Source organism: Helianthus annuus, chromosome 8 (genome assembly GCF_002127325.2).
Source record: "Helianthus annuus cultivar XRQ/B chromosome 8, HanXRQr2.0-SUNRISE, whole genome shotgun sequence".
Taxonomy (NCBI): domain Eukaryota; kingdom Viridiplantae; phylum Streptophyta; class Magnoliopsida; order Asterales; family Asteraceae; genus Helianthus; species Helianthus annuus.
The window spans coordinates 41,286,465-41,311,910 of NC_035440.2; the positions used below are offsets into that span (position 1 = coordinate 41,286,465).

The following is a 25,446-nucleotide window of genomic DNA, read 5'->3' on the forward strand; positions in this document are numbered from 1 at the left end:
TCAATGGCTAGTTTTGTAATTTTCCCACAAATAGCTAAGCTTACATTTGGAATTGCCTCCACTAGCTAAAAAATCATCTACTCCCCTAAATTCGATGTTCATCATAACCAATAGTCTATTGAATCGCACTTTTGAGCAATTTGATTTAAAATATGATCTAAACATCAAATTTTATGATTGTGGGTCTATTTGCTTTTTTATTTTTTAATCGGTGGAAATCATTCTACCAATTAAGCAAACATGTTTAAATATTTATATTTTTAAAATTATAGATTAAAAATATGGGTAAAGATCCTGTACAAATAGTTTTATCGTACAAAATGTACGAAATACATGGAAAGGTAAAAAAATGAGGTGACATTTTCATAATTATTTTACTCGTAATTACCCTACAAAATCAAAATTACCATACAAGATAAAGTTGTAATTATTTGTAGACTAATTATGATGTTCTACCAAATTACCTTACAAGATAAAATTACCCTACATGATCAAAATTACCCTACGAGGTCATTTTACAAAATTACACTACAAGATCAAAATTACCCTACAAAATCATTTGTTGGGTAATTTGGTAATTACTCTACGAGTAAATAATTACGAAAATGGCACCGCGCTTTTTTACCTTTTCATGTCTTTTGTACAATAATGCTATTTGCATTTGGTCTTTTGCCTTAAAAATATATGGCAGTTTACAGTTGATTCTGTTTTAGTATTTTTAGAATTTCGATTCTATCTATGTCAAGTTTTATGTTTTGAGTCTTTTCACACCCTCTTATAATAATATTAAACGACAAATAAAAATTAGTAAAATTTGACGCATATAAAATGGTAGATGAATATTATTTTATTTTCATGAATGAGTTCTAATAAACGACACAACAAAATCCGGAATCCTTCAAGCCTGCTAAGTCGTCGCATTTAGAAAATTTGTTCTTTGAGTTCCTATTCCAACTTTAATTATTTTCATTTTCACGTTTTTTCCTATAAATTAAATCTTTTCTATACTCCTTCCTACAAATTATACTCAGTTTCCATTTCCAGTTTTCCTTGTTCGATTTTCCTATGACCAAACTATAAACACAGTGATTTCTAAATAAAAATAAATTAAAAACAAAGTCACGCTTAGGTGAGATGTAGTTAGATTGAGTTGTTAAATAACAAAATTATATATTTTTATGTTCCCATTAAAGTCAATGGGAACATCATGCAATTTGAACCGTTAGATGAACATGAGCTTAAATCCTGACCCTTTAAATTCAGAAAAACAAGGGGAGGTTTTTTTAGGGTTATTTTGACTTCTCACCCCACACGTTCCTACTGATACGCTACAGTTAACAAAAACCACCTCTAACCGTCTACCCCCTCCCACTCAAATCCAACAATGTCGGCAATTTTCACCAGAGAAAGTTTGCAATTTGCAATTCACAAACATATAACCCTAATAGTTTTTTTTTGAAGGTTTGTGTCTACTTTGAAGTAGTCGGCGACTTCTCTCTGTATTTCGCCAGTGATTCTTGCGTTGCCGCTGATTAGATTTTGTGTATACGCCGATCGACGCGGAATTTGCATTCGTGTGCCACAGTGGAAGCAATGAAGTTCTCTTAAGCTCCGGCCTGCATGTGGAATTCTTTTTTATTTTTTCTGTTTAGGTCGTATAAGAGAGTGCAACTGTGACTGGATATGGGTTTGTTCAGGCTGTGGTGATGAAAACCTTTTCCTATGAGTTTAAATTTGACTATGATGATGGGGTTAGACACATCTTAGTTTGGATTTTGGTTTGTTTTTTTGAGAATATGTTATGAGGTTTTTAATTTTATTACTCTGATGTTAAAACGGATTCAGGAACCCCACTACCGCCATAAAAGCAGAGGAGAAATAGCAAGAACGAGAGCCAACTCTTCAAGAAATAGCGACTTTAAGGTACAATTTAATTGCATATACAGTCAATTAGGGCATAAATCTTTATCTTGCTATGCCTGTTATTTTCGCTGTCGTATCATCTTTGTCATTGTATAAAATTCGTCATTGTATTAGCTGGTTCAATCTTCATTGTTGGTTTTGGATGGTTCTTTTTCCAGTACAGGAAATTCAAGAATTCAAAACAAAGTATTGACAAATCGAAATGGACATTAATGTCGTTTCACAAGTTAAGTTTTAGTGAATACGAGATCTTAGGTGCTCTTGATGAGGATAATGTGATCAGCGTGGTGCGTCGGGTCGGGAAAGGTTTACAGAGTTGTTTTGAGCAATGGTGAGGTCGTGACTGTTAAGAAGCTTTGGGGCGGTTCCAAAAAGGGCGAAGATGAGGATCTTGAGAACGGGTTGGGCTCAGGCTCGGTTGTTGATAACGGATTTGAGGCTGAAGTGGAGACATTAGGGCGGATCCGTCACAAGAACATTGTTCGACTTTGGTGTTGTTGCTCTACAAAAACTTGTGAACTTCTTGTGTACGAGTATATGCCGAATGGTAGTTTGGGGGATTTACTTCATAGTACTAAAAGCAGGTTACACGATTGGCCCATACGGTACAAGATTGCGGTGGATGTCGCTGAGGGTTTGGCCTATTTGCACCATGATTGTGTTCCCGCCATTGTTCATAGAGATGTTAAATCCAATAACATTTTATTGGATGGTGATTTTGGTGCTCGAGTGGCGGATTTCGGTGTTGCTAAGCTGGTCAATGGTGACGAGAAAGGCGGTAATTCAGTCTGTCATTGCTGGTTCGTGTGGATACATCGCTCCAGGTATGACTCTTTTCTCCCTTTTCATTGAATCATTTACTCTGTAAAATCTTGAACAATGTACAAATTCCAATGCATAATGTACTACTTTTAACACAGATTAATAATCATTAGTTTTGTTATGATTTAGGTAACTAAACCATATTGTCTTACACATTGCAGAATATGCATATACACTAAGGAAGTAAGGATAAATGAGAAGTGTGATATCTACAGCTTCGGTGTTGTAATTCTCGAACTTGTGACCGGAAAGCGCCCGGTCGACCCTGAGTATGGAGAAAAAGATTTGGTCAAGTGGGTGTGCACTACATTGGATAAAAACACTCATCGTCGAATAGAGATAGTGCAGGTGATGATTATCACATGTCATTGGTTCATTTTTACTGCGTATCTATCAATTTCTCATACTGTTTGTTATATCAACAAGTTTTGATTTATGTGGTTTTGTGTAATTTTCATAAAGATGGGTCTCAAATTAGGCTCTAAAGACTCTTTTTTCAAGGCTACCTATATAGATCCTTTGTTGTTCTCAACAACTTTCCACTACCTCTTTAGATCCTTTGTTTTCATATATGCTGGAAGTAGAACCTGTACAACCGTACAGGGGTCATGTTACGTTCTGCACAAACAACATTACGTTCTGCACAAGCGGTGAACTATCAAACTTGAGCATGGATAGGAGGTATAGTATTTTTTTAAGATTTATATTGCATCAATAATATACTTTTAACCATCTTTAAAACAAGGGGTGTGCAAAAATCCGAATTAACTGATTCATAACCAAATTAACCGACACAATCAAACCGAACCAAATAAAAAACCGGTGGGTCGGTTAACGGTTTTTTTGAAAACTTAGTAGCGGGTCGGTTATGGTTATAAATGTTTCAATACCCACCATACTATATTCTGGTTTAGAATGCAAAGAAAGATAGTTTGGCCTTATGACATTAAACTACCCGGCCACCGGGCGGGTATAGAACTAGTTAGTTAGTGTTGACAGAGATAGTTTCATGATCATGTCATCTCCCCCTTGTTTGGTGTGTTGTCAATCCAACGTTAGATCCCTTACCTTTTTTTTTTTTTTTTTTTTTTTTATAATCATCATTTCAAGTAAAGTCTTTTCTGCCTTCTTTTTCTTTTCATCCCTAATAACAAATACAGTAATAAAACCATTCATTCTAATAAAAAAAGGTGACATGGACCCTTTGTTTCAAGTTTAGAAAATTACATGTTGCAAGCATAAGAATGTTGGTGAGTAAACTTGCGAGTATTACGTGATTATGAGTATATAAGTAAAGTCTTTGATATGAGTGAATTTATATGAAGTGTGAATTAATGTATATGAGTTGTACGCTAATATATGTGTGATGTTAAAAGTCTCATTTGAGACTAATGAATTATAATGGCTTGTGTGATAAAAAAAATAGTATGAAAATGAAATAAAAGTGGAAAGTTGTCAAGAAGCTAATGTAGGTGGCGTATAGTATGCTCACCTGCGTCCAATACGCTAGTCTTGAAGTCCAAAGCCCAGAGGGGATGTTAATACAAAGACCATACATCAAGCTGAAGATGGGGGCAACATAAAATTGGGTTGAATAATTTTGATATTGATGTTGGGCTTTGGGTTAATTTATCCGCTCGTGTTTTTTTTAACAGCTAATTTAATTAAAAACGGCTAGCAAGATGCTAGAAACAAATCATACTACGTGCCAAATAACAAAGGAAATCTATATACCAATCATTCCATACAATATTTTTAAGAGGAGATCTATTTTTTATCCAATGGAGCCCCAAAGCGTTTATGTCCTCGATGGTTTTTTTCAATGCTAGCCGGATTGGAATAGAAGAGAAGATCGTTTCTACTCCTCCATATGCACCAACATGTAATGAGAATAATCCCAAAAAACACCTTCTTTTTTCACTTATCCAAGTTGCAAGAATGATGGATGGAGAGGAGGTCTCGAAAAGAAAAGCCATAAATTGGGGAAATCTTGCACCATATGGAAATGAACAGCCATACCACAGTTGCGAAATGGCAAGTCATGATATGATCTGTGGTTTCCTCAGTTTCCCCACATAACATGCAAGTTCCAGCCCCCAAATTAACATTTATGGATTTCAAGGCTTTAGTGATCAGGATTCTGTTCATGTCGGCTCTCCAAGCGAAGATATTGATCTTCTTCAGGACCCAGTTGTTCCATTTAAAAACGAACGGGGCAGCCTTATATAAAACCACTTCATCGATGAAACAAAGAAGGAGCTCGAGCTATCACCCATCTATCTTCATTCCTGTTCAAGGAGAGAAGCGCAAGTCTGTAGTTCAGCGGCCTCCCGTTGGTTTAGGGTGACCACCTTCCATTCCGATTTCCAAGATATGTACCCATTCTCCATCTCAAAACAGTCTTTAACCAGCCTTGCTTTATCAGTTTCTTGCTTGAATAAGTTCGGATAACAATCTCTAAGTGGGTCAGAGCATAACCAAGGATCCAACCAAAAGCGAACCTTATCTCCCAACCCGACTTTCCCAACGAATGGATTACCCAGTTTAATGTTGGAGGCTACTAAAACATTATCCAATTTTGCAATGGTGGCTCCAAGTTTCGGGTTGGCTATTGGAATAAGGGGGAGTAAGCCAAGAACGATTCGATGAATGCATGGAAAGAATGACCATTTTCCAAAGAGGGATAGACTCGTTTTTAATCTCGACCACCACTTTGTGAGAAGGGCAACATTTGCATCTCTAAGTAAACCGCCCGCCTCTTTTGGGGATGATCAGCTCATGTTTTGTAACATGTAATCTCACTTAACATTGTCTAATGCGGTTAATACTAAACACCACTAATGGAGGTTGATCAAGATCAAAGTCTTAGGGCGGGATGTTGGAATCAATCGGATCAAAAACGCACCAACACAATGATTTTGTGAGAACTCTTCACGACTCTTTTATATATTATTTTAAAGAACAAAGCAAAACATCCAAATAATTGCATAACCTAACACATCTATTTATACTAAACTAATTACTTGCTAAACAAGTTATCATAAACCAAAACAAACTCTAATACCTAATTAATTAACCAATAAATAAAACAACAAGATAAACCTATTAATTCATACTAATAATTATCTCTAAACAACTAACTAATATTTATTATTTTCTTCTTTTTATCTACTCGCCCTTCTCTTTCTTTTCTTTCAATTTATCTTTTTTTTCCTGAAAGGTGTGAATTATTTGCGAATGTCGGGAGGTCTAGCATACGTTGTCTTAACCGGGTCCGCGCTACAGAGACCCCTCGCACAATAGATCTCCAATTTGAACCCCTCAATGAGAAACCCCTATCATCCAGACTCGAACTTGAGACCTGTAAGAGAAAACTCACCCGAGCCCACCATAAGTGGAACTTAAATACCTGTGGTCACCACTAGAACACTAGTGATGGTTTTCTTTCCCTTTATCTCATCCCATAAATTTAAGTGATGGTTTTCTTTCAGTTTATCTTATCCCATAAATTTACCGGAACTATTAGGATTAACTCTTCACCGGATATTAATGAACAGTCTTTTGGTAATACCAATTGTCATTAGGGGGAGCGGGGCACCCTCGGTGACCCCGTGCGGGAACCAATTTTGCCGATTGGGGCAGTGCCGCCATCAAGGCGGTGAGCTATTTCGGGGAACAAAATCGGTAGGGAGCCACCGATGAAAGGAAGGAGAGAGGGAAATCATGGACCAATGAATTTTTTTTTTTTTTTTTGAAATAAAAAAACAATTCCACCATAGTTTTCTTAATATGTAAAAATCAAGTATATAAGATTTCAGTAATGTCATATTTAAGGTCATATTTTTTTTTAAATATCAGTAAAATTTTCGAAATAAGACCCTTTCTTTGAATTTAAATAACATGGGTGTTAACACCGTCGTTCTCACCAGCGCAATTGCAATAGCGGTGGTGCAGGTGGCGGTGATGATCAACGTATGATGTTTCATTGTTGCAATCTATGTGATGGTTTCTTGTTTTAGTATTCTTTTATTCGTTGTACATCAGCCATATGTCGTAATCAATGGAAACTCTTGTATTCCTTAATCAATGTTTCAATGTTGTTTCAGAATGGTATCATTTCAGTTAAGGTCCGACCCGACAAACCGAAACAGGATTAGGTGACAATTGTTTTTGCTGTGCAAGATTAGGGGACATTAATTTCGCACACCAACTGTTTGATAAAATGCTTGATCGCGATGTCAATGCCTGGAATGCAATAAAGGAAGAATCTATGCAATATGGGGAGCAGTTGATGGGATAACAATCGTGTTTTTCACGATAGGAATGTAGGCTTGAAGATCAATGAGGTGTCAGCGGTATTCTTTTCATTGTTTCGGAAACAAATGTTTGTTGTTTGATTTTAATCCGTAAAGTACAAATAACAATATGCTTATAAGAACAAATCGAAAATTATAATTCTAGACAACAAGAATGCTAGCTAATTTAATTTTCACTTTGATGGTGAATTATATATCAGTTTTAGCACACAGGTAAATCTGGTGGCGGTTGCTCCAGTTTCTGCATTGGCCCAGGCCCATCCTCCACAACAAACACTGTGGCCAGACCCCAACCGATGTGTACGTCTAAGTGGCAGTGCATGATCCAGGTACCTGAGAACATAAAGAAGAAAATGAGAAACATACATACATACTTATTTGTTCATGTGGCAATTCTGGCCCATTTACATTTTATTGGGTCAATTCGGTTGAGATGGTAAACTAGAAACAACAGTTAGCTATCCAAAGTGTATTTTCAAGGTTTAAAATACTTGAAGATTTTGTATGTGAAAGTGTTTTGGGTCAACCCAACCCACATGACCCATTTTGACCCGCACTAAAGTAGCCTCTTTTGACTGTTACCCAATATGTCTATTGTTTACCTGGATTATCAGCAACAAATCTAATGACTGCCCATCCTTTGACAGGTAAGCTAACTGTATTTCTAAGAGGTGGGTCCACAAGGTTGAATTTAGCAGTATCGGTTTTAGGGTTGAAGTTTCCGAATCCCTCTGCAAGTATATAGAAATCGTATCCATGAAGATGAATCGGGTGGTTCTCAGCTGTAAAGATATTTGTTCCTTGCAACACAATCTGAACACTTGATCCATATTTCAACTTATACACCTTGGTCCCACGAGTAGGCTGCCACAACGACCGGCTTACATTACCCGTATAATCAAAGGTAACCGGTGGCTTTGCCGGAAAATCGGTTGTGAAGACCCCTGGTATTCCTTGGTGATGTGCTTGAAGTATAGAGATATTTGATGGGAGTACAAACGACACATTGTTCATGCTGGCGGTGAAGCGGGTCCCATTGGGCGCCTGACAGTTTCTAGCCCGTGTTTTTGGGGGGCACTGGTTGATTCCAAGTCCCATCGTGATGAACAGATTGTGGTCAATTTCAGTCGGGACAATGGGTTTTCTAAGGCTTCTGAAGCTGGTGGTGAAGGCGGTAGCGGTGGCAGTGTCGTTATATGCCGGGAGAGGCGGCATAATTGGCTTTGAAGTGGCGGATTTGTACTCCAAAATGGCGGTGGTGGTGGTGTTGTCGAACGGTGCACCTTGTGCACTGGCGTAAGCCCGTGCAGCAATGTAGTAACGGCCTGTCGGCTGGTCGGCTTTCATGAGGACATCGGTGGTCTGTCCCGGTCCAAGCATGAGGACTTTCGTGGTAAAGGGTTTTACGTAGGAAGCATCCGCTCCCACCACTGTAAGCTTGTGGTTAGCAATAGTGAAAAATAGTTGTTGATTTAGAGCAGCATTAATCACCCGAATTAGGCTTGTTTCTCCTGGGTTGACTGGTACTTTGATTGTATCTATATTCAAAAAAACATTAATTTATTTTCTTAACAATATCAAAAATTTTAAATTTTCATATATTTTGTAGAACTGTAGAAGCAGACCTTTGCTAGAGCATTTATAGAGATCACCAGGTTGACCGTTAATGGTATACGCATCAGAAACGTTTGGAGCTGCACCTGTTCTTGTGGCTTCTCGTACAACATCTATCGGGTTTGCATCCCACCATTCACCTGCCATCGTCATCATCATCATATTAGATCACATATGTAATATTTTGGACTTCTGCTAAATGTACATTTTCTTTGCGAATAAACTTTATACCAAGAGTAATGAGCGATTCATGGTCTGGCTTAGGGAAAGGGTAGGAGTATCCTTCTTGTGGGTGAATAATAATAGCACCATAAACAGTGGCTCGTAGCCACGAGCTATGTGCATGCCACCATAATGTTCCTTGTTGACCCGAAATTGTGAACCTGTATGTATAGCTCCCTCCTGGTCTAATCGGACATTGTGTGATGAACTCTGGTCCATCTGCCCATGCTGTCGTCAGTTGTCTAACACCATGCCTTAAAAATCATAAACACAAATAAATAATGTTAATGAGATCGAATGACAATGTTCTTCATTCTTATAATAAAGTTGTATATAGAGACACTTTCAAAGATTATATAGTTGTACCAGTGAATGGTGACATTATATCTGGCTTTGTTTGTAACATGTATCACTAAAGTATCGCCATCGTTCACTTCTAAGGTCGGACCCGGGAACTGCCCGTTGACGGTGATGGAATTATGGGTTTCGCATAGCCTCTTTACTTTTGTTGCTTGAACCTTAAAATCATAAGCACGAGTTAGTTAGCATTGTCTAGTATTTATCACAAAAATAAACCCAGGAAGTTAGGAAAACTATAGATATAGAGACAAGAATTCATACGACGAAGTCATGGTTGTGAGTTTTTGCATTTGCTAACAAGGAAACGCTCGAGAAAAGAAGTAACAAGCTTAGTAAGGAGAACGTGCATCGAGTGTTGCTGAACACGCGCTCCATTTGTATCGGTTAAGTGTGTTTTGGTGGGAAAATGAGTGGTGAAAATGTGGGAAACAAGAGGCTCTTATATAGAGAGGATAAAAGTGAGTAGTTTTGAGGTTGGCAAAGTAGGTTTTGGTCCATGGGTGATGGTCAGGCTACAAAAGCAACATGGTTCAATCAACACAAGTTGGTGCACCCACTCACCTAAGTTACAATGTGATCTGTTTTCATGAATGCTTGTTTCTTAATTCTACTAACCCCTACATCAATATTAGCCTCATGATCTTCTTTTAACAGTAATTAGTTGACCACTCATGTGGATGTACTTTTAGTTTACTAATTGTTTTAGCTCTATTTTTTTTATATAAAAAGCTTATGTTTTGGATAGTGGTTCATATATCTCAGTTTTCTCACACTGGAGTTTTCAAGATGTCTTACCATTGTGAATTGTGATAAGATATTAAGATTAATGGTATTTTTCCATCTCATATCAAATACTTGAATCTTCAAACACTAACACAAACGAAGCTTTGGATCAAAACCTTTAACGCAATCTTGATTATTTTACATGTAAAAATATACAGGAAGTTAAATAGTGTTTTAGATTTTAGTGTTTAACGAAGGGCTTTAGGCCTTATAATTTTAAAGGCTGTAAAAAATTAGTTGTCAATGTGAACTTCATGTTTATATTTCTTTTTCAGGAGTGTGAAATAAGAATTTATGGATTTATTTGAAGAATTGATTATGAAAGTTCTATTAAATGATTTGTATCATATTAATCAAACTATAATAACAAATTTGATATGTTCTTTCTTTATAAAGAAATATATATACATATGAAATTAAATTTCACCTAAAACTGTAAATAATTAAACCATTGACTATTGTCGTTAACCTGGACAAACCCCAACTAAGTGTCATGATGAGAACATAACTAATCATGGATTAAGATCAGGTCAAATATTATATTATTGTTTAGATTCACATAGCTAATATTATATTTGCAATTTCCTCCACTAGCTTAAAAAATATTTACTCCCCTAAATTCGATATTCATCATAACCAATAGACTGTATTGAATCGTACTTTTGTATAATTTAATTTTGAATATGATGTAAACACCAAATTTTATGACCGTCATTATTTACTTTATGATTATTTTAATCGGTGGAAATCATTCTATTCTACTCATTACAAAGAACATGTTTAAATATTTGTTGGTTTTATTTATCACAGATTAAAATATATAGTAACATTTTACGTGTTAAGTTGAGTTTTCGAATTCTCTTGTGGAATTAAATAACATTTGTTCACTATATTATGCAATAAATAATACATTGATTAGACTAATACCCTATTAATATAAAAACAAATGAACTATGATAAACCAATTGCATACTTGGTTAAGATATCGGTTTTAGTTATTACAAAAGTCTGGTTCTTGGTTAAGATATCACTTTTAGTTTTAGTAAATGTTTTGGTTTTCGGTATGGTTTACATAAGACCATGTGTTTTCGATTAACTAAACCACTGTCACATCACCGTCACGTAGGAACTTGAGTAATATCTAAACAAACACCCAATAACTAGGTGTACTAAAATTACTAAACAAACCTTCTTCCACATTCTTCCACATTAGCGTTGCCATGGAATGGCGATGGATCTCAACGGCGCCCACAGTAACAAGCCGACACGCTGTTTAATACTTTAATGCCTCCAGATTTGATATGGGGGCGTTAATCGACAATATTTGGTCTAACAAAACAAAGTTAATCAAATTCTGACTTCTTTTTGCCTGTAATTATGCTCATATGCATTTCCTATTGCCTTACGATCAAACCTAAATGCACAGTGATTTCTAACTATGAAATAAATATATTTACTTGATATATGAAAAGTAATGGCAAAAACAAAGTCACACTTAGGTGAGATGTAGTTAGATTGAGTTGTTAAAAAAACAAAATTAGTTAGTGTTGACAAAGATGGTTTCATGATCATGTCCTCTCCCCCTTGTTTGGTGGGTTGTCCATCCAATGTTAGATCCTTACTAACTACTTTAGTGTTTTGTTGTTATATCATGACAAGTCTTTTCTGCTTTTTTATTCCTTTCACTCCTATTAACAAACACACCACCATTCATTTTAACCAAAAAGCTCCATGGACCCTCTCATGTTACTAGCTTAAAAGTGTATTTTTTATTCTTTTAACCATGGGAAAATATATTTTTTTTTACTTTGATCTATAATTTACTCTAAAACAATCTTAGATGAAAACAATTTAGCATCAAATCAATTAAAATTAATGTTTTTTTTTGTTTAATAATTAGTAATTAAATGTTTATATTAATATTTAGTACATTAAGTGATTCCAATTGACACCATCTACATCAAAGAGTCAAAAGAAACCTATTACAAGCATGGTTGTAAAAGTCCCGACTAGGTGCCAGTTAATCCATGATTAGTCGCCGATTAATCCCCATTAATTCCGATTAATCCCCAATTAATTGCTAGTCCCCATCTCGCCGCCCGACTAGCGACTAGCGATTACTACAACACTGATTACAAGAATTGATTCAATAAAAAAAAGTTGGGATTTTATTCCGTGTCGTAAATCGCTTAGTGGGGTATGGCGTGTCACACCCCTAATTTCCACATGTCACCAGTGGGCTCGGTGGGGGAGTATCGTGATGTAATTGATATCATCATAGTCAAACAACACAAATTATAATGCACAGCGGAAGCAATAAAACAAATTTATTTCAACCAAACAAAATGTAATATCCAAGTATCACATATAGCTGAAATAGATCCACAGGCGGATCGAAATAAAAAGGAGAAAACTGTTCAACAGATAATGGCATCCAAGTTTGCGAGACTCTAACGATGCTAAGGAGTAGCCAGCCTATTTCGTGTAGAACTTGCACTTAATATTTTTGGGGAAAATACGTCAGTTTACACTGGTAAATACAATTTAACTGACTCATTTTGAAAACATTTTAAAAATTGATTAGGATGCACATGGCACAAAACTTTTTATAACTTGGGATAATTAATCCAATTTAAACTTGTAAAAGAATTACATGTTTGTTATGCGTTTAGTCGCCCGGTTCGTGCCGGATTTAAGATTAATAGACACACTACATAGTATAAATCCGCGGCGGGAAACCAACGTTATACCTTAATAATATGGACACATTGTTGGGTGTATGCCTACACCCGGGCCATTTCATGAATGATGCCAAGGATATCCGGGACATGGTCATTAAACTCCCAAAGGCGTGAAACAAACAAAACCAATTTTTAAACGGGTCACATTGATAATACCCAACTACTAATGAGTTAGGGTCAATTGCCCGACCAAGCGGTATTTTATATACCGTACCCCAAGCCCGTATAAGGGAAAATAAGTTAAAAGTATTTACCTAAGCAAGTATAAAACCACAATAAGCAAATGCAAGTGTCTTTTACTGGTCTGCTATTCTGGAACGAAGGTTTATAATAACCTATTAGAATCCTAACGGGTCTTTAATATAGCCTAAGCTTAGACCGGAATAAATACGGTTTAATCGCATGGAAGGCGAAAACCGGGAAGGAATGTGATTTAGACCCAACAAGTTTAGAGACTTGTATAATATGGGTAAATTAAACACATTCTGGATTTTGAGACAAAGATGATACGGTTTGACCCGTTTCGGCTAATATGTGTAAACTAGTTACATAAACCGATCCGAACGCGGAAGTGCGTAACGGGTAACCATATAAATAATATACAAGTTTCCTGAGATTATATGCACCAAATATGTTGTGATATCAGTAAAATATGTCCTATTATGCCCAAAATAATTTTAAACTCAAACTACGCCTCATAAGGGCATTTTGGTCATTTAAAAGGGTATAAAAGAGTTAAACTAGCAATCTGAGTTATATATCTGAATAACTCAGTAAATATGCTTAGTTTACTATGTTATAACAGTAGGATATCATATGTATGTGAATTTTATTAATTATAACCATCCTATGCACCGAAAGGACATTTTGGTAATTTCACATAAGCCTAAAAGATCAAAACTGGAAATCTGAGTTTGAAACCTTAGTTTACTGTTATAATATAAAATTTTACTAAATATTTCAGTAGGTATCAACTCTTATATATATAAACTAGTTTTGATACATACTATGTCGTAAAAATGCCTAAAAAGGCGATTTGGAGCCATTTCCGGGTTTTGAAAGAAAAGCTGATGTTTTTATAATTCCAGAAGACTCAAAATAATATATTTAACATAATAGAATAGTAGAAAAAGGTTTGAGGTCAAAAGGATTTATAAAACTCATTTTATAGCCTAAAAGGGCATAACCGGCAATAACCGAATTAAGCTTAAAACTCTAAGTTATGCTCAGCCTAAAAATAAATAAAAATTTCTAAAAATCCCAAAATATTATTATATATCAGTGGGTATAAAGTTTGGTATAAAAATTTGGGTTTAGATAGGCTATATGCTAATTATGCTATTTAATTAATAAGAAAGCTTCTAATTACGCTAATGAGCATAACTCCTAATCTAGACCTCAAACTGATGTCAAAATTTAGGTACAAGTTTATAATTCAGTAACTAAGATGTCTACCCTTTTACATTTTCAAAAATCATATTTTATGGACATTTGGCATAATGGTCAACATAAGGGCATTTAACGGAAACTTGCATAATAATTAGACAACTAGTGAACCAAGCCGTATAATCACAGAGGGTTATACTAACATGTTACTAGGTTCAAAAGAAGCTCTAAGGCAATCCTAAACTTGACTAAAACGGGTCAGAACTGAAAGTCAAAGCGAAAGTCAAACTATGCGACTTTCGGTTCCAAACCGGGTCTAAACAGAAAATTGTCGAGTTGAACATGTTGGGACATGTTCTTACATTAGTTACCAAGTTATATTAATGATCAAAGAGGTTGCATGTATCCTACATTGCTAATTATGAGTTAATTTGGATTTAAGCATTCTGTTGACTTTTTAAATATACTTTGACTCGACAATTAACATGGTTAGAGTGGGAATCTGGAAACACCCTTTTAAGGGTTTGTTACCCACATAATTACCTACTTATAGGTATTTTTAATTCGAGATTTGACTGAGTAATTATGGACTAATCTCGAAGTCAAACCTTAATTACGACAGTTTGACTTTTAGCTAATTAACTAAGCTAAACTTAATTATGAATGGTTAGGATTACTTACAAAGATCCTAAATAGGATTAGGGACTTAAGAGGAACTTGTTTGCTGTCCAGAGAAGCTCCAGAGAGTGCCTTGAGTGTAATGTGAATGAGCAAGGAAAAATGGTCACAACTCAAGTCCTTTTATAGTGAACAAAGGAGCTCAAGATCATGCCAAGGTAGTCTAGGTGTAACGCCCTAACATGTTTTAACCTAAGATTCGCAGCGGAAACTACATACCTAAAATTTCCTTCATGATATTCTTTCTTTCATTTAAATACATTAATCTCTTTTTATAAATTAATCCAAAAACTAACATACATCTCTCAATTAAATGACTACGTACACACCCACATACAATCCGTGTCTTGACTCGATCTTCAACCGCGTACACTTCTAGATGAAACATCCAAACATGTATAGCCTGCAGTCACCATATTCAAACACATTATTAGCAACCGGTGACATAATACAAAAATCTTAACACAAGCATAATAGCGCGTCAACATATCATGCTTTTTTTTATACTAGCCCCTTCATCCATCTATTCGATTACTCGTATCGGATTGTGGAGTCAACCTTCACTTCCTTTGTTAACATGCCTATACTTCACATTAATTCTCAATAGAAAAACGATTAGTACATTAGCTTCCATTTATATGAACATGTCCTCAAATACACATAACTCATCTTATTCATTCAAGCATAATTTCATTATGTAAGTTCCCTTTCTTACCCAAACCTAATCGAATCTCTTTCTTAACCACTTCCAACCCATTCCATTAAAACTTAACTTAGTAATAGCATCGATCTATATCTTCTTACATTGCATTCAACAATTAACATATATCATAAATACATTACCAAACTAAAGGGTAAGTTCGGAGTTCACTTACCTTGCGCGTCCGTATTTTCGTTCGCTTACTTGATTGAGTCTTCTTAGCCCGTTAGCCTTCAATGCTCCCATCCATCTTGACATGATTCTTATACACTCATGTCATTACATTCACATTCTTATTAGCATATATGCTCATACATATGAACAACCATATCAAATTCACATCTAACATACGACCTACATGAAGCATACTCAACATCATTAATTCATTTAAACAAGCATAAGGTATACTCGACATCATCCCTAGATAATCTTCACATGAACTATATCTATTTACCCATTACTTGCATACAATTTCACTTATTATTGTCTTTTAGACATTTCATCAAACACTTGGTGTGCGTACTACTTCCTAAGTATAATGTACAAGTATTTCATGTTTTTCTTCCTAGTTATCACTTTCATTCTTCAATACAAGTAAACATCATACAAATTATATACCATACTCAATCTATATACATGTACACATCACATACTACACATTTTCACAATCAATTTCATACCCTTTCATGAATTAGACATAAACCCACTTAGCTAGGTGTAGTAAATCATCAAAATACTCAATTTATAGCAATTTACTCAAAATCTTCACTTAGGGTTCGTTCCTAAGCAAGCATACATTGTCAATTTGGCCATAACCTAAACAATTCATACATAAATCACTACTTGTGATGTTCATCAAGATTTCTCAACTTCATTAAACATCAAAATTCAACATACCTTATGATCCCCTAGCTTGGGTGATCGTTAATTCATGTTCCTTCTTGAATTTGAGCCTCGATTCATGCTTCAATTGGTTGATATATGATGAACTAGGGTTTGGCTCTCTAGAGCCTTCCCCTGATCACGTACAGAACACACACGAAGTGTGTGTGTGTGTGTGTATTATTTTCATTTAACATAACAACTTTCAAGTTATCCCACTTTGGTCCCTCATGTTTCGTTTAAATCAAATAAGGCTACAACTCTTCGCTTACTACTAACGAGACCAATAATCAACTAGGTTAATTATTCCTAGTTAATCCTCCTTTTTCAGGTTAACTTTTCTCATTAACGGTACCTTACCCGTTTCTTAATAGTAACCGAGTCTAAATTACCAAACTCGTTTTTGGGGTGTTACAAGTCTACCCCCCTTAAAAGAGGTTTCGTCCCCGAAACCTTGCTCATATCCACGGGGCCATAATTCTTTACTTACCGGTTACTACCAGTCCTTCTATATAGCACACTTCTAAAATAAATTCATATATCTTTGGATTTCGGATTCTTGTCTCCTGTTAGCTCCTTAGTGATGATCATCACTACTTGGCTATTCATTCATTTCATTCACAATACACACCATGGCAAGAATTCACTCATACCTTATAAAAAGGGTCCCATTCATGAACATATATAACTATACGTCTTATCGTTACTTTCTTAAATCAAATGTAATACTCATATACTTACATTTACACGTATGTTCCTACATACATATATACATACCTTCATGAATACATTCACACATGCATACATACATGCATAAATACATACAAGCTTTATTCCTTTGTGCACATTCAATCCCCTTTAACACATACGTACGTACGTTCATATATGTACACTCATACATCTATTTACCTACACCTGAAAACATACTTGCAACATAACTACTATTTCATGCTCACCTCTCGTACTCAACTCGAGATTCAACATTGCACTACGTTTGCTACCGACATGTACTATGCACATTCAATCCCATTTCTAGTTTCTTTAAAAACTCTGGTTCGTTTGACCTATTTATAACAGGTCAATGCATCACCGCTCTCTAACATATCATTTTCATTCGTTTAACCTGTTCATGACGGGTCATTACATATTGGAGTATGCATTGTACTTACTTCTAGTCCGAGCATACTTACAGCATGTCACTTCATCCTTCTTATATTTAACATCAAAGGTTATCTTATTTCATTTCATTCTTTTGTTTAACTTGGTGTTTATTCACCCATAACTCCTTCACAAATTTCTGATTTGTATCAGCATTATACTGTTCATGGATCAAATAATATAACTTGCAAGACCTAAGCTTACATAATTGAGAATTCACAAGGATCTTTGCATTTAATATAAATAATGGCCATAACTTTCATACAATGTTTATAACACTTCGACACTTTAGATATGATAACATACTCATACTCATAAAACCCTTACAAGGTTCATAATTGGTTCAATTCGTAACATAACGTAACTTTACCCTTTTTGAGATCAACTTCAATTCCTCGTGCATCCAATGTTCTCATACCTGCATTACATTGCTTTCTCAACGGAAACACGGTTAATAACGTTAATACTCGAACGTATCTAAATCGTACATACGCACATGCTTTCCCACGTGCGTACATACATACATTCATACGTTTTTGCATACATTCATACATACTTACATACGTGCATATACTCATACATATATATACATACATATATATACATACATATATATATATATATATATACATACTTGCATACATTCCTACACCTCTACGTACATGCGTACATTCATACATACCCCTCATACCTTCATGGACGATAATTCTTTCCTCATGCATACGTACATACATTCATGCCTACTTCATACATATCCACATACGTTCATACATTACTTCATCTCTACATTTACACATATACTCATGCATACATTCGTACTTACCTACATACGCATCTTCATACGTACATACATTCCTACATCTTCTACATACGTGTGTACAATCATACATAACCTCATACGTGCATACATTACTATGTAACTTCATACGTGCATATCTTTCATACATTACTTCATACTTGCATACATTCATACATAACTCATACGTACGTACATACCTTTTTATACTAACGGGGGTTCGGGGGCAGAGCCCCTGGCTGGGGTCGAGCTGCCAGGTCAGCTTGGAAAATTTTTATTTTGGGCAAAAGTCCTTTATCAAAAATGCATCAGAACTTGGTTTCGGTCAAAAAGTGCATCCCAAAATGATTACACAATGTCATATATATCTTTGCTCAAATTTGACCTCCACCGTAAATTACGGTACCTACCGTAACTTACGGTGGCAACTTTGTTACGATGGAAACCTCCTGTCTTACGGTGCAAACATTTATCCCCAGTACCCACCGTAAATTACGGTACCCACCGTAATTTACGGTGGAACCTGTACATCAGCAGATTTTTCGGTCGTTCTTGCATACTTAAACGCGCATAACTTTTGAACCGTTTACCCGTTTAACCTCCTGTTTCTTCCTATATGACCAAAATTTGGTCCTCTTTCATATGGACTCAAAATCCCACGCCCGGATTAAGAAAATTCTTAACTTACAAGCTTTCGGCTTAATATTCATTTAAGAATTATTCGACCCGTTCATGCACTTATCAAACAAACACGTTTGTTTGATCCCAATTTCTCATGAACCCCATAATTTCAATATTGTCTATCGTACTAGGTTCATATCACGGGTTTATATACGTTCTTAAACCCGTTTTCGATCATATGTCTATTTTGACCCGTTAAGGGTATTTAAGTCTATTTTAAGTATGGATCACCTTTATTCGCTCCTAGCTTCATATTTTCACAATTCTTATCAATTGATTTTCCACCACAACTACATTTGTGGTGGAGCTAACGTGGTGATCTATATAATCCGAGTTTTAACCCTCGGATCCTCCTATTACGGCAAAACCCAAAAGCTTATACCTTTAATCTTTACACTTCTCAAAATACTTACTCGTTCATAATACTTGTTTCCAAATAGCCCATGAGGGTCGTTTACCCGCTTTGTCATTCGAGGGTGTTTTGGTCAACAAATGCTCTGGTTCTTACGACAAAAGACCTTAATACATAATTAACCAAAAGTCACACTTTTTAACTACAATCTCATTCGTACATACCTGGCTTGGATCATGCTGTGACTCGTTTAATTACATTGCATTTTTACTTGCTGATTAATAGCAACGTAATTTCCATATGCTATTCATCCTGTGAGCATAAAATTCAACAAATGTTCATTAATCATCATCATCAATTGATCATATCATCATTAATTGACCCATTTGGTCTAAACACCCCAAACCTTTTACATTTTAAATAAAATGGTATCGATTTACCATTTCGCTCATTTGGCTCATTACGGATTTTCACCGTATGGTCATAATCTTTAAACCTTTCTTCCATACATTTAACCCATCATCGCTTACGCCACAGGGTATTCTTTAAACATTATTTTCATTCATCCATGTAACTAAATTACCGTTTTACCCTTATTACTTATCATGGCATACATCATAACAAAATCTTTCAAAACTCATTATACCTTCATTATTCCATGACCAAATTACCATTTTACCCTTTTTACCATCAAATATGGTTTACTGCCAGTTCTAACCTGTTCCGACCCGTATCGATTCGTGTTGGAACATATTATTTCGAAATCTCTTTTCGACTACTAACATCTCTTATTTCTATTCAAATACATAAGTAGTTGTACTACTTTAAATGCCGTAAGCTTTACTTACCTTCCATCCGACTTTGCCTTTCCGCATACTTGATTCGTTTACTGCTTACGGCTCAAGCCTTTCATTCTTCTTTTCTTCCTTGCATATTTAATCCGTATTCACCACGGATTTAACTTTCATTCTTCTTTTCATTCTTCATGAGTTTGATCCGTATTCATCTACGGATTCAAACCTTCATTCATACCTTCCATTCTTTTCATTCCATTCCATTCACGTTTGAATTCGTTCACGAATTCAAACCTTTCCTTCCTTTCATTCCATTCCGGTTTGAATTCATTCCCGAATTCAAACCTTTCATTCATACTTTACATTCTTTTCATTTTTTTTTATCTTTATTCATATTTTTCATTCTTTTCATTCTTATCTTTCTTTCTCATGTCTGACCCGATTCTTAAAGAATCGGGGAACCCCTTTCCAATCCACACGACCCCTAATCCCGATTTGTCCGGACATATATATGATGATCCTTATGATCCCACGAGCGTCCTATGCTTCTTGCACACTGGCCAGGTGTGCAATCCACATACTAGTCTCGTGTCCTCATAAGAATTATCACTTTATGTCCAGGGAACCGGTCTTAAGTTCGTGACACACCCATTTGAATCCTTCAAGGATTTCACCCTCGTATATAAGGGTATGCTACATACTAATGCTTGCAAATTTTTAAAATTTGTGTACCTGGGGTCCATTTTCCTGACATATCACACACCTTAGCTTTCGTACTAGCCTGTGACTGCGGAACATCCTCATTATCCATCAAGCTCACCTTTCAATATTCATCATTATTAGTAACCTCTCACATACTTACTTATATTAAATCTTACCTTTCGGTCTTGATCGAGTCTTGGATTGTACGGGTCATTAGTCACAAGAGCACACAGGTTTGAGTTCAAGTACTCACTCATTTGTACTTGATTTCGCTCAAACCTAGGCTCTGATACCAACTTGTAACGCCCTAACATGTTTTAACCTAAGATTCATCCCACGAGCGTCCTATGCTTCTTGCACACTGGCCAGGTGTGCAATCCACATACTAGTCTCGTGTCCTCATAAGAATTATCACTTTATGTCCAGGGAACCGGTCTTAAGTTCGTGACACACCCATTTGAATCCTTCAAGGATTTCACCCTCGTATATAAGGGTATGCTACATACTAATGCTTGCAAATTTTTAAAATTTGTGTACCTGGGGTCCATTTTCCTGACATATCACACACCTTAGCTTTCGTACTAGCCTGTGACTGCGGAACATCCTCATTATCCATCAAGCTCACCTTTCAATATTCATCATTATTAGTAACCTCTCACATACTTACTTATATTAAATCTTACCTTTCGGTCTTGATCGAGTCTTGGATTGTACGGGTCATTAGTCACAAGAGCACACAGGTTTGAGTTCAAGTACTCACTCATTTGTACTTGATTTCGCTCAAACCTAGGCTCTGATACCAACTTGTAACGCCCTAACATGTTTTAACCTAAGATTCGCAGCGGAAACTACATACTTAAAATTTCCTTCATGATATTCTTTCTTTCATTTAAATACGTTAATCTCTTTTTATAAATTAATCCAAAAACTAACATACATGTCTCAATTAAATGACTACGTACACACCCACATACAATCCGTGTCTTGACTCGATCTTCAACCGCGTACACTTCTAGATGAAACATCCAAACATGTATAGCCTGCAGTCACCACATTCAAACACATTATTAGCAACCGGTGACATAATACAAAAATCTTAACACAAGCATAATAGCGCGTCAACATATCATGCTTTTTCTTATACTAGCCCCTTCATCCATCCATTCGATTACTCGTATCGGATTGTGGAGTCAACCTTCACTTCCTTTGTTAACATGCCTATACTTCACATTAATTCTCAATAAAAAAACGATTAGTACATTAGCTTCCATTTATATGAACATGTCCTCAAATACACATAACTCATCTTATTCATTCAAGCATAATTTCATTATGTAAGTTCCCTTTCTTACCCAAACCTAACCGAATCTCTTTCTTAACCACTTCCAACCCATTTCATTAAAACTTAACTTAGTAATAGCATCGATCTATATCTTCTTACATTGCATTCAACAATTAACATATATCATAAATACATTACCAAACTAAAGGGTAAGTTCGGAGTTCACTTACCTTGCGCGTCAGTATTTTCGTTCGCTTACTTGATTGAGTCTTCTTAGCCCGTTAGCCTTCAATGCTCCCATCCATCTTGACATGATTCCTATACACTCATGTCATTACATTCACATTCTTATTAGCATATATGCTCATACATATGAACAACCATATCAAATTCACATCTAACATACGACCTACATGAAGCATACTCAACATCATTAATTCATTTAAACAAGCATAAGGTATAGTCGACATCATCCCTAGATAATCTTCACATGAACTATATCTATTTACCCATTACTTGCATACAATTTCACTTATTATTGTCTTTTAGACATTTCATAAAACACTTGGTGTGCGTACTACTTCCTAAGCATAATGTACAAGTATTTCATGTTTTTCTTCCTAGTTATCACTTTCATTCTTCAATACAAGTAAACATCATACAAATTATATACCATACTCAATCTATATACATGTACACATCACATACTACACATTTTCACAATCAATTTCATACCCTTTCATGAATTAGACATAAACCCACTTAGCTAGGTGTAGTAAATCATCAAAATACTCAATTTATAGCAATTTACTCAAAATCTTCATTTAGGGTTCGTTCCTAAGCAAGCATACATTGTCAATTTGGCCATAACCTAAACAATTCATACATAAATCACTACTTGTGATGTTCATCAAGATTTCTCAACTTCATTAAACATCAAAATTCAACATACCTTATGATCCCCTAGCTTGGGTGATCGTTAATTCATGTTCCCTCTTGAATTTGAGCCTCGATTCATGCTTCAATTGGTTGATATATGATGAACTAGGGTTTGGCTCTCTAGATGTAACACCCCGTGTTTTCCTAAAAGTCAAAGTCAAAGTCAAGAGTTGACTGTTATTGGAATTAAAGATCAATAAAGATAAATTTCACTTTAGTTTCATTTTGATTTTCATATTATTTGGAGTAAGTGTTGTATAATCAAACTAATCGGCCGATAATCGAACTGTGAATCAACGACCGACTGTGAATCAACGACCGACTGTGAATGATAGGAAGTAACAATGCAATAAAGCTAGTCAATCAATAATCAAACTAATCGAATCAATCATCAAACTCAAGTGTGGATAATTTTTAATGCTTTTATACGTGTGTGTGTGCCTTACGTGTTACTTGTGCATGCTTACTTTATGATAAAGTGTGTGGTGAATCAATCAAATCAATCAAGACTCAAAGGTGAATCAAACTCAATGGAAATCGAACCCGAAATGGTTGTAAGGATGCTTGTATGTTAGATATAGTAGTTGAGACTAAAAGTAATTTGATTAGGAATCCTATCATTCTCAAATCATCGTTCATCGAAGTCGAAATATCAAAAATCGTCGCGAAACACTCAAAATCAGGCAAGCCGATCGAACAGGGCAGCCTGATCGAACAGGCTAGCCGATCGAACAGGCTGTTCGATCGGACAGCCGCTCGATCAGGGATGCTGTTCGATCAGCTGACCCTTTCCTTTTTTTGGAAGCCTATAAATAGGGCTGTCCTTGTCAAACTTTCCACTTTTGGAAAAGCTCTGACCGACCAGCCTCTTCTTCTCACTAAATCTCAGATTTCTCTCAAACCGGTAAGTATTTCGCTCTAATCCTTGTACGTTTTTGTTCATTAATCGATTCTACATCTTTCTATCTTTCAAAACTTGGATTTCATCCATGAAATCACCAAGATCTAGGTGTTCTTGGGTGATGTCATCATGTGTTCTTCAAGAACACTAAGTTTTGACATCATTCCACCATGAATAGCTTAGATCTAACCGATTTCCACATAAATAACCTAAAATCTACCAAAGATCTTAACATTTCACGGTGGAAAAGGATTGGAAGATGGGTTTTCATCTATCTTTCAACTCTTTTACACTCAAAAAGGTGAAAACGAGACTTGAACCGATTTACAAACCATTCTAAACAAACACATGGTTCAAGATTCGGGTTCTACCGAGAGATATACCGATTTCGGGTTAAACGTTAAACTTAAGTTCCAAACCGCCTCTGGCCGAGCTTGGGTGATTCCTGCTCGAGTCAGTAGACTAAGTAGGGACTTCAGCTTGTGGTTCAACTCGTAGTCAAAATATCTCTAAAACATCAACAATTAACGGGAATAACCGAGTGTTAAGTGATAGGTTAACCGAATCGAGAAGCTGGCCGAACGGCTAGGCTGTTCGATCGAACAGCCCAACCGAACGACTATGCCAGCCGATCGACTAGGCTAACCGATCGACTAGCACTTAGTCCCACAAACTCATGAAGTGTAATATTGACAGAGTTCTATTCGATCGATCGAGCCACTCGATTGTAATCATTACTACTCGAATCATGAGATACTACACTTCAAAACACTTAGACTTTTCGAAACATTGGAATGTCACCCGATCGAGCATGCCAACCGATCGAGTGACATATTTGAAAACAATGAAGTGCTAGCCGATCGGTTGGGCTAACCGATCGAACAGCCCGTTCGATCGGCCAACTTGAAAGGTAATGCTGCAAAAACTTCAAAAGTTCAAACCATCATACACAAACACATCCTTCTCATCAAAGGAAGAAACAATCCACTTGAAGGAACCAGCCGATCGAGCCAGCCGGCCGATCGAATGGATGTTCGAACGGACTTTCAAACCAATCGAACAGCCCACTCGGTCGAACAGCTGTCCGATCGATTGGTCTATCCGATCCAGTTTCCACTGTTCACTTTTTCCGCATTACTCATTGTATTGTTATCAAACTATTCAGGCTAACCTATTCTCAGTGCTCCTTTCAATCCACAACCAACCACTGTGAGTATACTCGATCCCTTTTTGCTTTCAGCACTTTTGGGTGTTACATACGTAATCTATCAAATTCACAAACAACACAAACTATTTGAGCGCTAACCTACTTGCATGTATTACTTGTCTAAATGATGGCTGTTTATTATGTTTACACGTGGAGTGCTATCTACCTGCTTTAGCAACGTAGTACTATAGTTTGGACTCAGCACCC

The 25,446-nt window shown here is 36.0% G+C and overlaps 1 protein-coding gene, 3 long non-coding RNA genes and 1 pseudogene across 4 annotated transcripts; 3 read left to right on the top strand and 2 right to left on the bottom strand.

The window, feature by feature from the left end:
* The first annotated feature begins 1,299 nt into the window (after nucleotides 1-1,299).
* Nucleotides 1,300-3,231, top strand: LOC110872737 (annotated as a pseudogene).
* Nucleotides 3,232-6,620: 3,389 nt separating this feature from the next.
* On the top strand, nucleotides 6,621-7,847 carry LOC110872739. The gene is made up of 3 exons (XR_002554672.2): nucleotides 6,621-7,091; nucleotides 7,262-7,390; nucleotides 7,709-7,847. It is a non-coding gene; the product is annotated as an uncharacterized LOC110872739 (long non-coding RNA).
* On the bottom strand, nucleotides 7,116-9,672 carry LOC110872735 (laccase-12-like). Its single transcript, XM_022121601.2, has 6 exons — nucleotides 9,519-9,672; nucleotides 9,264-9,415; nucleotides 8,907-9,151; nucleotides 8,687-8,815; nucleotides 7,664-8,599; nucleotides 7,116-7,394 (listed from the first exon to the last, which is right to left on the bottom strand). Exons 1-6 carry the CDS (start codon nucleotides 9,630-9,632, stop codon nucleotides 7,264-7,266), a joined length of 1,707 nt encoding a protein of 568 aa, XP_021977293.1. The 5' UTR covers nucleotides 9,633-9,672; the 3' UTR covers nucleotides 7,116-7,263.
* On the top strand, nucleotides 8,444-8,933 carry LOC118481083. The gene is made up of 2 exons (XR_004864330.1): nucleotides 8,444-8,584; nucleotides 8,671-8,933. It is a non-coding gene; the product is annotated as an uncharacterized LOC118481083 (long non-coding RNA).
* Nucleotides 9,673-15,057: 5,385 nt separating the features above from the next.
* On the bottom strand, nucleotides 15,058-15,807 carry LOC110926069. Its single transcript, XR_004864332.1, has 2 exons — nucleotides 15,721-15,807; nucleotides 15,058-15,248 (listed from the first exon to the last, which is right to left on the bottom strand). It is a non-coding gene; the product is annotated as an uncharacterized LOC110926069 (long non-coding RNA).
* Nucleotides 15,808-25,446: the final 9,639 nt, after the last annotated feature.

Bases quoted from the DNA above. Each gene is read 5' to 3' on its own strand.
- LOC110872735 (XM_022121601.2), bottom strand. From the start codon at position 9,632: ATGGAGCGCGTGTTCAGCAACACTCGATGCACGTTCTCCTTACTAAGC. The intron at 9,416-9,518 runs GTATGAATTCTT...TATGATTTTAAG, and splicing joins CTCACAACCATGACTTCGTC to GTTCAAGCAACAAAAGTAAA. The intron at 8,600-8,686 runs GTCTGCTTCTAC...TTTTGAATATAG, and splicing joins CTATAAATGCTCTAGCAAAG to ATACAATCAAAGTACCAGTC.